This window comes from Lutra lutra, chromosome 14, assembly GCF_902655055.1.
Source record: "Lutra lutra chromosome 14, mLutLut1.2, whole genome shotgun sequence".
Taxonomy (NCBI): Eukaryota; Metazoa; Chordata; class Mammalia; order Carnivora; family Mustelidae; genus Lutra; species Lutra lutra.
Window position 1 is genome coordinate 79,821,262 of NC_062291.1, and position 13,009 is coordinate 79,834,270.

The window sequence follows — 13,009 nt, forward strand, 5'->3', positions numbered from 1 at the left end:
TTGGAGCTCCAGAGGCAGGACCTCACATGGGGGCTCATGCTCCGGGTGTGGGGGCTGTGCGCGGGTGGCTGATGACAGCTGAGGAGTGTGTCCCAGACCGCTTAAGCAAGTGAGCCCTTCCGAAAGACTAAATATTTCAGGACACTCCGCTCGGGACATGCTGTGGATGTTTCTTTGGTTATAGTTTCTGAGCCAGTGGGAGCCCGGCTGGCTGTGTTTCTGCCGGCAGTCTGGGGAAAGCTTTTGGGCTGGACCTCGTGTCTAGAGCAGTGGTCCAAGCTGGCATCTCAGGGGTGGTTATCTCTCCCGGTCACCACGGGGTAGGGGGTGGTGGGCTCCTGGCCCTTCAGGTGAAAAGGGGGACATTTTGTCCATTGGCCTTCATGTCCAAATTCTGTGCACTGCATTTTGTGCCTTTGCCTTTGAAGGGATCTTATTTCTTTTGTCACTTGTGCCCACGCGACAGAAGAAAGAGAGGGCTGGAATGGCAGCATGAGGAGGCCGGGGCGAGAGGAGGAGGGCGAGTTGTCCCCAGCCGCCCTCCTGTGGTCCCATGGCCAGCAGGCCCTGGCTGACTCTGGCCTTTTTGGCTGAGTTTCTTCCTTCATGTTTCTTGTCCTTCTCCCCGCATCCTGCCAACTGTGGGAACTGGGCTGTGCTATGATTTGTAGGCTCGAAAAGGGCCCATAGCTTCAGTGGCACTTAAAGTTGTAGCAATTAGGTGAAACACTACAAGTGAGGTCTTTCTTTCTCTTTGAGAGTTGTTGCGGGGGCGGGGGCTGGTCTTGGAAGCCACCCAATCGAGCCTCCTTATTTTAAAGTTGAGGAACCTTCAGCCCAAGGGGCTTGCGAGGTCACGTGCCTCCCGCATGTGCGAGCAGTGCCCGAGCTTTGGACCATGGAGGGCGGGGGGGGGCCTCCTGGCACGGGCAGTGTCCATCAGCTCCTGAAGACTGCCGGCGGGCTCCTGGGCTTGGCCGGGTTCAGCATCCTGGCCAGCCCTGAGCAGCACGTGCTGCCTTCCGGGACTTCATCTGCCCCTCGGGTTTTAAATCAAACGAAATTGAAATGTAGGTGTGCAGTCCGTGCGGTCCGTGCTCAGAAGGACCCCGTACCTGGGTTAACGCTCTGCTGTCACCCTCTTGGATTTCTCAGCACTCTGGAACAAGGAGCCCCTGCGGTTTTGTTTTGCACGGGGCCCTGCAAATCATTTCTCCCGTCCTGAATGTAGGACAGTGCATTAAAATGCCAGTGATTTGATCAATCTGCTCTTGCTACTGATTTAAATTTTGGGAACATGCCGTACCCTGCGAATAAAGGGGGATTCATTTCTTTTCCCTCGAAGACACTGTGTTCTGTTTTCCAAATTAGCTCTACTTCTCGATTCTGTTGAGAAACTGGAAGGCACGATTGTTCTTGTTGGAAGCCAAGGTTGGATTGTGAATCTTGAGTTCCGGCCCTGAGCTCTCAGGCATGGAAGTGGGAGGCATTTTCCTACAACTGCGGGGGCTGCAGGGAGCTGGAGGCTGAGTGAAGGACCTGGAGGGGAGCCTCCGGCTGCAGAGCGGAGGGGTAGCCTCCCACCTGTGCCACTTGCCAGCTCTGAGGACACGAGTCACATGTTCCACTCCTCTGCCTTACTTCTCTGGTTCTTTCATTTTTCCATCTTTCTGTAGACTGGGCATAAGATCCTCCTTATAGTTGCAGGAATAACTAGAGGTAATGTTTGCGGAGTGCCTGGCATTGGGCTTGACACATAGTAGATGCTCAATAAATGAGTAAGATTATGGTTTTATTATTTGATTGCCAACATCTCGGGTTGGGTAGGAATTGTCTGGGAGGAGAACAAGGATCCAGGCAGGAAGACAAACAGGGTGAGCTCAAGCAGGTAGGGTGGCGCGTGGTGTTTTGGAGGCCAGTGAGAAGTTTGCAGCAATGGAGAGCGGACATCAAGAACTCATGGGATAGAGAGTTGGGGAATCAGAGCCCCCTCTGGAGGGAGGGAGCTGTGCCCAAGTGATGGAGACCAGCATGGGGGTCCTGAGTAAGTTCATGCACCCCAGGTTGTAACTATCATTTTGGGGGAGACACCTGAAAATGGGCCAGGTGTGCCTGAATTACAATGCTGAAACGGGATTCTGAGAAGCCTTAGAAGTGTGGGAAGAGGCACTCGGAGGCCTTGAAATGCACCTGGACAGTGGCACACCTAGTGAGGGCTGGGAGGTGATCATGGCCTTGAGCGCAGGCTTTGTGTGCGTTCTCTCCCTTAGGACTCGCCACGGCCTGGAGGAGGTGGTATTATCTCCATCTTGCAGAACGGGAGACAGGCTCAGACAGAGTCACTGTGTGAAGTAACACGGCTGTGAAGGAGCAGAGTCAGGATCTGAGGCCCAGTCTGGCTCTGGCGTCATCCTGGCACCAATGGGAGCCTTGGGACCTTTCTCAGCCTCGCTGACCCTGCTAGGAATCTACTGGGGTTGGAGCTCTGCCTGGCATTCATTCCATCCATCCCTGACACTCCAAGTGTCAGATGGCGGGGGGCGGGGTGGTCTGTCTGGAGAAGGCAGGATAGAGCCCAGAACAGGGGCAAGGTGTCCAGGATCCATTGCTAGGATTCCTGGAGCCAGGTCTGAGGCAGCTGCCGCCACCTGGGGCGGCCCTGGGGTTCTCCTGGGACTGCCAGGGAGGGCCTGGAGGGCTCCCTCAGTCCTTCTAAAGCAGATGCTTCCCATGCTGGCCATGCTCTCTGGTCGGTGACTAAGAGTCCTGGTGGCTGAGGCAGTGCACCCTGTAAGTGTAGCTCAGGGGTCGCCCCCCCTTATATTGCCAGCTCGTCATGAGCTCCAGAGGGCCTGAGACCCGGGAACGTGTGGGACTCAGGCCTGCTACTTGGGTAGGATTGGTACTCCTGCCTTCCTGTTGGCAGGTCCGGGTTTTATAGGGTCTGAAAAGCATACAATTTGGGGGACCCTCTTTAAGAAAAAATTCAAAACTATAAATATAACATTAGTTATGGACATGATCTTTATTTAGATTGAAAAAGCAAACTGCCACAAATTACAAGTTTTTCAAAATAAGAAAATCCTACAGACTCCAAAAACCCAGAAAAATGTCATGATGTTGTCATTAAATGCCAAACACACCTTCACCTTTAAAACATCTTCCCTCCCGGGGCACCTGGGGGGCTCAGAAGATTAAGCATCTGCCTTTGGCTCAGGTCAGCCCCATATCAGTCTCCTTGTTCAGCGGGGAGCCTGCTTCTCCCTCTGTGTCTGCTGCTGCTCCCCCTGCTTATACTCTCTCTCTCCTTGTCAAATAAATAAATAAAATCTTTTTAAAAATTTTAAAAAATAAAATACCTTCCCTTCCCTATATATTTTTGGGGTTATAGACTCAACCACCTTTTCATAGGACAGTGAGTTTGTAATGTTTCCTATGGAGAGAATAGAATGATTTATTATTATTATTATTGTTGTTGTTGTTGTTAATTTAGTCTTTCCTCTGGCATATTCCCCACTACTGTGTATTTCCAGGCCAGGTCACCATACCGTGTACAATCTCTGGCTTGCACTAGGAGCCAGGATAGAAATGCAGAAGTGACTTCAAAGCACATAAGTGTATCTAATGAAACCCAAGCAAAATGATTCTACAGTTTGACTTTTTAGGCCCGTCCCCAAATGCTACAGCTGCTCTGATAGGACAGGAGATGTGTGGCAGAGGGAAGGAGACAGTCACCTCAACCAACTACAGTTTAAATATTTTTATAAATTTTTTTTTGTTATTTATTAATTATTTTTCAAAAAGTGTCTGACAACTGAATGCTTTGCTAGGGCCCCTCGCAGGGCCAGTGTTTACCTTTACCCTTCACTGTAAATCCACTTTTGCTCTGAATTATTGCAACTGTGTTGGGATTCTGGACTCTCTGCTGGAGAGAGCTCAGAGGCGTAAGGCAGAGGTCCCTGGATTTTCATGGTTCGTGACACCCTTAGTTTCAGTAATCTTTTCGTGGTACCCCCTTGGCCAAAAGAAATGCCTAACGGTTTTATTCATCAAGTAATTAGGTCCCAACAAATAAATATGTGTTAGTGTCTTTGCAGTATAATTGTCACTTGCAAAGAAAATAAAGGAAAAATGGAATTTTAATTTTGTTACTCAATAACCACACCTGTTTATGGATGGGCTAGGTGTACTGCTGGGTTCCATAGAGCCTCTTAAGCCTTAAAAAAAATTAGCTTGGACACTGCCACCCTCATTTCCAAATTCAACATTGATTTTTGTACAGTATTTGCTTTTAATCACAGTGACCACCAGCATCCAAAGTGACAAAGATACAAAAATCATCCAAAGGATTATAGTGCAGTCTGATCTTGAAACTGAGAACTAGCGCATCCCACAAACATCAAGTATCACAGTGTTTCTGCAGAAAACTTAAACTATCCTGTGAGTTTGCTATGGCACTCCAGGGTGCCTTGGGGCAGAGTTTGAGAACTATGACATTAGAAACATAAACACTTATCTCTTCTTTCTGCATCACATCTAATCTTTATCTGACATTTTTACCTTAACTACTTAAAAAAAGCACATCTTTCGGGGTGCCTGGGTGGCTCAGTGGGTTGAGGCCTCTGCCTTCGGCTCGGGTCATGGTCTCAGGGTCCTGAGATCAAGCCCCGCATCGGGCTCTCTGCTCGGCGGGGAGCCTGCTTCCTCCTCTTTCTCTGCCCGCCTCTCTGCCTCCTTGTGATCTCTCTGTCAAATGAATAAATAAACAATCTTTAAAAAAAAAAACAAACTTTAAAAAAAGCACACCTTTTGATGTTTTTAAAGCACATACTTGATTTTGTGTTAAAGTTTTGCCTAGAAACACAGAGTTTATCTGTTAACTCGTAGTCCCCACCTTGTAGATTTTCATTTCCGCTGCAACACATTCTCTTCACTGTGATAATGTATGTCAAATACTTAACTTAGTGCTCGGCTCTTTTTGGCAAACACTTAATGGAAGTGTCTGTTATGCTAATTTTGATACTAATTAATGAAACTTAGCAACACTGTATCTCTTTTTCCTCCTGTAAGGAAGTTGTTGAAAATAGTTAAAGAAGTATTATCTGTAAAACTCCATGGAACATGGGTTCCAAGGAAGTAATATTTATGGAGTTGTGTGCTTTCTTAGTAGTTTATAAAGAGGAGACAGGAATCATTTATTATTTTTGGATGAAATCCTGGCAATTATAAAACTCGTTAAATTATAAGAAATGTTGGCTACTCTTAATGGATCATTTGTTGTGTTAAAAATCAGTAATGATAAATATTTATTAGCTAAATGGAAAGGACTGTCCTGTAAAATGTTGTGACTCATCATTCTAATCCTAGTTATTCAGAGTTTTTCAGTCTAAAATAAAATCACATAGTGTAAGTCATTTGATTTTCTCTTTTTGAGAATTGTTTTGGATATCCCATGTTTTTTGCTTTCCCCATAAGTTTCAGAAATAGCTTATCAATTTCTACACAAATACCTGCTGGGATTTTCATTGGGAGTATGCTGACTCTGTAGGTCAATTTTGGGAAAATCGATAACTTCGTAATAGTGAGTCTTCTGACTCATGAGTATGGGGTATCTCTTGGTTTACTTAGACCTTTTAAAATTTATTTCAGCAAGTAGGAGACAGGGAAACAAACCATAAGAGACACTTAACGATGGAGAACAAACTGAGGGTTGATGGAGAGAGGTGGGTGGGGGATGGGCTAGATAGGTGATGGGTGTTAAAGGGGGCACCTGTTGTGGTGAGCACAGGTATTGTATGTAAGTGGCAAATCACTGAATTCTGTTCCAGAAACCAATACTGTAATGTTTGTTAACTACCTAACATTTAAATGAAAAAAAAATTTATTTCAGCAGTGTTTTACAGTGTTTTACACATACTTTATTAAATATTTACCTACCTATTTAATGTTTTGATGCTATTAGAATTGATATTTTAAAAATGTCAATTTTTCCAAGGGTTAATTATTAATATATAGAACTATGGTTTTGTGTATAGTGACCTGTTAGCCTGTGACAATGAAAAACTCACTTATTCTAGCAGCATATTTACAGATTCCTAAGCAACTTCCATAGCACTATTACGTCATCTTCAAATACCCTAACAGTTTTACGTTCTCCTTCCTAACCTTTATGCTTTTGATTTTCTCTTCTAGCTTAATTATTCCAGCTAGGACGTCAGTAAAATACTGAATGGAAGTCGTAAGAGCGGATGTCCTTGTCTTATTCTCAGTTTTAGAGAGAAAGTATTCTATCTTTCGCTATGAAGTATGATATTAGTTTTAGGTTTCTTATCGATCCCTTTTAACAGGTTGAGGAAGTTCTTTTTCTAGTTTGTTGAGTGTTTTTATTGTGAATGAGTGTTCAATTTTTGTCACATCTTTTTGCATCTGTTGGATAATTGTTTGGGTTTTCTTAGTATTATATTCCAATGTTAAACCTTATTTATGTATTTATTTTAAAATATATTTATTTATTTGAGTGAGAGAGAGAGCGCGAGAGCAGGGGAAGGGGCAGAGGGAGAGAATATCCAAGCAGAGTCCTGCTGAGCACAAAGCCCAATGCAGGGGTTGATCCCATAACCCATGAGATCAGGACCTGCCCAAAACCAAGAGTGGACACTAAACTGACTGAGCCACCCAGGTGCCCCATGTTAAACCTTATTTATCCTTTCCTGGAATAAATCCTGACTGATCATGATATATTATTCTTCTTGCTAAATTGCTGAATTCTTTTTTTTTTTTTTTTCTAAATTGCTGAATTCTGTTTACTAAACATTAAGGACATTTGGTCTGTGTTCATGTTGGATATTAGTCTGTAGTTTTCTTATAATGTCTTTTGTCTGGCTTTATGTTAGAGTAGTGTTGGGTTTATAAAATAAGCTGGGTAGTGTTTTCCCTATTCTCTTTGGGAAGCAACTGTGAAGTGTTTGTATTGTTTCTTTCCTAAATGTTTGGTAGAATTCACCCATGGAGTCATGAGCATGAAACTTTCTTTGTGGGAAGGTTTTTAACTGCAAAGACAATTTCTTGTTTGGGTTAACTATATTTTCTTGAATGAGCTTTGGTAAATAAAGTCTTTTAAAGACATCTGTCCATTTCCCCAAGTTGTAGAATTTATGTGCACAATTTCGTCCAGAGGATTTCCATATCATACATTTAATGTCTGTAGGATCTATAGTGATGCTTCCTCTTTGATTCATGATGTTGGTCATTTTGTCTTTCCTGTTGTTTTCATTAACCAGGAATGTAAAAAAACACCTTACCCCCATTTCTGAATTCTGAAAAACCAGCTTTCTGTAAACGGTGGGCTGTCAATGAACTCTAAGCAATTCCAGCTTCTGTACCATAATGGAGCAATGAGAACAGTTAGAAGGGTCAGACCTTGACTCTGCATGAGGCTTCCCATTTTCATTACCTTCTGCCACATTGGTTTGGCCTAACTAAGCAAGGCCCTCACTTTGTAGAGGGAGTTACATTTGTCTTCTGGTACAAGCTGGTTGATGCTTGTGAGTTTGAGAGTACAGATACGCTGCATTTCAGGTCAGACTATTGTGTTGACCCAGTGCCCTGTTTCCCTTCTGCAGTGGCTGTGGGTTAGTCTTGTACACAGGGGAACACATGTAAACCTCAAAGCCAGAAAAATGGGCCTGCCGCACAGCTTCCCCTTGATCTCTGCCTCTGTGGGGGTGGCCACGAGGGCCCTGTTAGGAGGAGTTTCCCAGGACCTACACAAATTTGCAAAGGTCGGGAGAGTAGTTCTCTCCCTAATGTATCACTGAGCTATGTGGCTCTCACACCTGTCCAGAGCGGCCTACTGGATAGCACCTTTATCTATTCTCTTTTTATTTTTAATTTTCAACTGTATGCCATGACTTGGCCAGGCAGTTCATATACAGAACCTTATAAAATCAGCGTCAAAACCACTCTGAGGTAGGTGCTATTGTCATTACATTTTATGGACAAGAGGAGAACTCTTGGGGGAGTAAGGTGACATACCTAGGGTCGGTCCCACAGCAGATAAGTGTTGTCTCATACCCTGATCTGTCTGATACCACGCCTGTGCTCTCAGCCATTTTCTCCATACTCAGCGGCCTGGACGCCCCAACCCGCTGTCTGTCTGCATCACTTAGACACTGGGTCCACCTTATCCATAAATCAAGAGCCAGAGCCAGTCTGGGTCCACCTCTGGGGATTCTCCACCTTGGCTGACCCCTCTGGAAGGAAGACAGTTGGCCGGCAGTTGAGATCAGAGCAAATGGAGCCAGCCGGGGCTTGTAAAGACTAGGGGGCAGTGGCAGTGTCCTCTAGCTTGACGGACAACCTTTTACATGGAGTAGGACTCTGACACGGAGCCACGCTGCTCTTGAAAGATGTTCATCCCTTGTTCTGAAGTAGGATTTTGAGAAGCCAAACACTTCTTTGGTTTGACATCTTGCCCATGTTTGAACAATTAGTTGGTGTTCCTTATGTTCATCATTTCCTCTCTATTTCATGTTCCTGTTGGTGCTGGTCCACTCAGTGGTGGTAATGGAGGTCACTGGTTGCTTTTCATCTAAGCTGCACAATTCAGGCTTGTCAGTTGGGCTTTTTATTATGGTCTGTCCTCCTGCTTCTCCTTTCTGTTTACTCATCTGCAGTCTGCAGAGTCCTGTGCCCAGTCTCCGATTCCACAAACTCTTCATGTTGCTTCAGCTTACTGAGAGGGAGAGAAGGGGATTCAATCATAGCATGTTGGAGCTAGACTGGATGGACTTTGCAGCTCATTCTAGAGGCACCTGGCCCCATTTTACAGATGGGGAAATGGAGACCACTTGGCAGACAGGATGGGACCTGGGCCTTCTGGTGCCCAGGCCAGTGTCTTCCCTGCTCTCCATCTTGCTTTCCTGGGGTGCACAGGTCCTGGAGGCTCTCTCGCTAGTTTGTGTGAGAGAGCAAGAGGTTCTCACACTAGCTGGAAAAACCCATGCTCATTTTTACTCCTGCTGCGGGCAAATTCTCCTATGCCTGCTTTGGGAAGTCAGAGAGAGGAAGTGAGTTAATGATGGTAAGACTCTGGTGATGGCCCTGCTTGAGAGAGTCTCTGAAACTCCATGCGGCCTTGTGGGGTACTGGCCTTTGGGCATTAAACCTCCTTTTGGCCTTTCCCAGGAAGCTGGTCTGAGGAAGCCCAGATGCGTGTGTTTACAGTTGTCTCTGGGTGATGTTCACCAGGTTTTGTGGCCAGAGGGAATATTTCTATCACCTTCTTTATAGCTCCCTTCGGTGCACTTGGGGAAACAGACCAATTAATAGAAATCTGGGAGGGTGGTAGATATGTGTGAGGCCAGGATTAAGAAGAAAAGTTGTAGATCTGTCCAGATATTCCTATTACTTATACTCTCTATTAAGAAAATTTAGTATCTATGGAGAAGTCATTTAGGGTCTATGAGCCTCAGTTTCCCTAAATATAATACAAGCACTATATCTGATTTTCCAGATTCTTAGGAAGGAAGAAATAAAATAGGATCCTGTATGAAAGGGCTTTGAAAGCAAAAATAATAAAATGATGCTACTGTGAACTTGTTGAATTAGTTTTCTTGGTCTAGTAGGTGCTGATCTTTTTCTGACCTTAGAAAACCATGCTCTGCAAAAGGAGAGGGATTCCAGCCCGGAAGGAAAGCAGCTGAGAGCCCGGTAGCCAAGACGGAGAGGGGCCCTTTGCTTGTCGATGGCCTCTCACTTCCCAGAGGAAAAGCTTGGGAAAGGCAGGCTCGTCCCCGAGATGTCCTGGGGTCCAGTGGTATGAGTCGCGTTGCTGATGTCTCTGGTGGGGTCACACAGCTGTGGCAGGGACCGAGGAAAAAATCTGGACAGCTGCTGTGGGGTTGCCATGGAAGTCTGTGGATATGCAGCTTTGGGGGCCACAGAGGACTTGAAAGGGTCACAGCTTTGACAGCCGGCCCTGAGCCCGGGCAGAGGCCTACAGGGAGGGAGGTGTGGGGGGGGTGTGAGTCTCTCTAAGTGTCTGTGAATATAGATATGTGTGTGTATGAGTGTAAGTGTGTGTTAGTGCATGTATACATATGAGTATGTGTGTGTGCAGCTCTGTGTGGATGAGTGCACACGTGTAAGAGTGCACACATGTGAGCCTGCACATATATGTGAGAGTGTGTGCACATGCATGTGCGCAAGTGTGTATGTGAGTGGGAGAGTATATATATGCACATGTATGTGTGTGAGAGACAGAGTCTGTATGTGCGCGTGTGCGCGTGTGTGTACATGTATGGGTATGTACATGTATGGGTATGTACATGTATGTGTGCATGCTCACAACTGAGCGTGTAGGTGGGGGTGTGTGTGTGCACCTCTGTGCATGCGTGTCGGGGGTGGGGAGCAAAGCCCCTTAGGGGAGTCAGGGGCAGTTTTGTAGGCCTGTGGTTTCTTTTTAAACTGCAAAGTTGTGTTGTGAATCCCTCCGAGTGAGCTGTGACAGGGAGCGACAGGGGCGGGGGACAGATCAGTGCTCCTTAGACCATCTGTGGCAAAGGGACAGATTTCCTTTATTTCCTATCCATTATGGCTCAATTAAAATATGCTAAAAATGAACTCCTACCAAAATGTCATAAGAAAGACACAAAATATAAACCTCAGCTTAAAATTTTTCGATGCAACAGACAGAAGATGACTCTGTGAAGTTGCTCTAACGGTTTCTGGAAGCTGCCTGCCGGTGTCTGCAGGGGACCAATGGGTAGTGAGGCGGGCAAAGCCTAGAACCCCTCTGGCCTGTGAAGGCAGAGAGAGATGTGTTGAGGGATGTGTGCAGGTGGCATGGATTTGGGACCAGGACTGCAGGCTCGGGTTGCACTTGCGGGGGCCACACTGGCCTCTGCTGCCACCTACGCCCGCAGACTGGGTGTCCTGGGACCTGAGTTCCCAGAAGCTCATTTCTGAACCAGATGCCGTGGTGTGTGCGGCTGGCGGGTGGAAGCCATTTTTTGGCCTTGCTGGGTGAGAGTCCTACCCTGGCATGTGGGATTTCTGTGTCCAAAAGTAGCTGTGAAATGGGGGTTCGCTAATTACTGTGTGTATGTTTATATAGAAATTATGGTCACTTGAGTTCCCTCTCTTTCTTTTCCCCCCGGTGATATCAAGGCACCTCTGTGCCTTCTGGCCTGGGATGTCCCAGGGGGTTGGAATAAACAAGGCATAGTGGACAGCTCTGGGGACAGACGGTGGCCTCTGTTCACCTTGTGGGATCAGTGGGAAGACAGGATCTGTGCCTTTGCCCTAAGGCCTTTTCAGTCTGTAATGTCTAGCGGGCATCTCCTCAAAGCCACCTCAGCTCTCCCCTCGGTGGTGGTGGTAGCGGTGGCACGCTGGGAGTGGCTGCTTCTCTGTGGCACTGTGGGAACTGGCAGGGGCATGGCGGAGGGTGGTGCCGTGACCGTGACCATGACCCCTTGCCTCACCACCTTTGCCGAGGAGCCGCTAGGAGGTCCAGGTATCAGCTGGTGCCTCTGGGTCAGCATTTTTGCAGTGAAACCATTGGGAGGAGAGAAGCAGAACAAAGAGGTCATCTCTGATGGGTGCTACCTCTTATGTGAGTGGAAGTTCCCTTGGGAGCCCTGAGAACCTTTGCAACGGAGTGCAGGTCTGGGGTCTTGTCCTCACTTGTCTGGGGTTCCAAAGGTCCGGGTGTGTATTTTGGCCGCTTCTCACCCATGTCTTTCTCAGGAGCCACAGCACAGAGCACCGCATCTTGACGTGTCCTGTCTTTGCTTTGTTCTCAGGCCAGGAGGACCCCAACAGTCTGCGCCATAAATACAACTTCATTGCCGACGTGGTGGAGAAGATCGCTCCTGCCGTGGTTCACATCGAGCTGTTTCGCAAGTAAAGAGGGCCTTCTTGTTTTCCCATGGCCTCTGAGGCTCCCGCTGGAACGCGCTGCCATTAGCAAAGCATTAGGGATGTTTCTGGGTTCCTTTGAAATGTCCAAGAGCCACCGAATATGTTCCTACGGGAAGATAACATTTCCCCCTTAGTATGCTTTCCCTTTAGACTGTTTGAATGTACATTCTGACACTTCTAGATCACTTAAGAACCTCTAGCTCTGAATAGCGTCCCTAAGAATATTTTGTTTAAGTGGAATTTTTGCATGCTTGCAAATATCAGTAGCCTTGCGTTGTCTTGAAGGTTGAATAGACCCGACATGTAAAATAAATTCCTAGATGTGCGTTGCTGAATCAGTACGTTGAACAGTTGATCTGAAGGTGTTCGGGGCTTAACGGGCTGTCCTCTGGGTTCTAGGCTTCCTTTTTCTAAGAGGGAGGTGCCGGTGGCCAGTGGGTCTGGCTTTATCGTGTCTGAAGATGGACTGATTGTGACAAACGCCCACGTGGTGACCAACAAGCATCGGGTCAAGGTCGAGCTGAAGAACGGTGCAACCTACGAAGCCAAAATCAAGGATGTGGATGAGAAAGCAGACATTGCACTTATCAAAATTGACCACGAGGTAAGTGCGCTCCCTGCCTGCAGACCTGAGTTCCCAGGTGGCAAAGCCTGGGAGAAGTTAGAGGTCCAGAGCACCCTGGTTCCTGAGAACCAGTCAAGACTGGACCCCAAGAGGAGAGCATTTAGGAGATACTGAGTGTGGCTTGTGGTGAGGGAAAGCGGGGGGACTCGTGGAATCATCTTTAAGAAGCAGACTGTAAGATCAGAGTTTTAAAAATAGAAGCTTACATTTTTATAACAGAAAGCAATAGTTTTATAAAGAAATTAGTAGGTAAGCAGTGAACATTGAGTCTCCCTTCCATTCCTGAGGCAACCCTTGTTCTTTTGTGTTCAATTTTTTTAATAATCATTTTTTTAAACTTATTTTCAGCATAACAGTATTCATTGTTTTTGTACCACACCCAGTGCTCCATGCAATCCGTGCCCTCTCTAATACCCACCACCTGGTTCCCCCAACCTCCCACCCCCCCCACCTCTTCAA

At 46.5% G+C, this 13,009-nt stretch overlaps 1 protein-coding gene across 2 annotated transcripts in view; it reads left to right on the forward strand.

Moving 5' to 3' along the window:
• HTRA1 (HtrA serine peptidase 1) overlaps positions 1-13,009 on the forward strand; it is a 50,640-nt gene that overhangs the window by 14,678 nt on the left and 22,953 nt on the right. For both annotated transcript variants that reach the window (XM_047702666.1, XM_047702667.1), the window contains exons 2-3: positions 11,808-11,907; positions 12,325-12,529. In XM_047702666.1, coding sequence (XP_047558622.1) covers positions 11,808-11,907; positions 12,325-12,529 — 305 coding nt within the window. The remainder of the gene's footprint in view (positions 1-11,807; positions 11,908-12,324; positions 12,530-13,009) is intronic.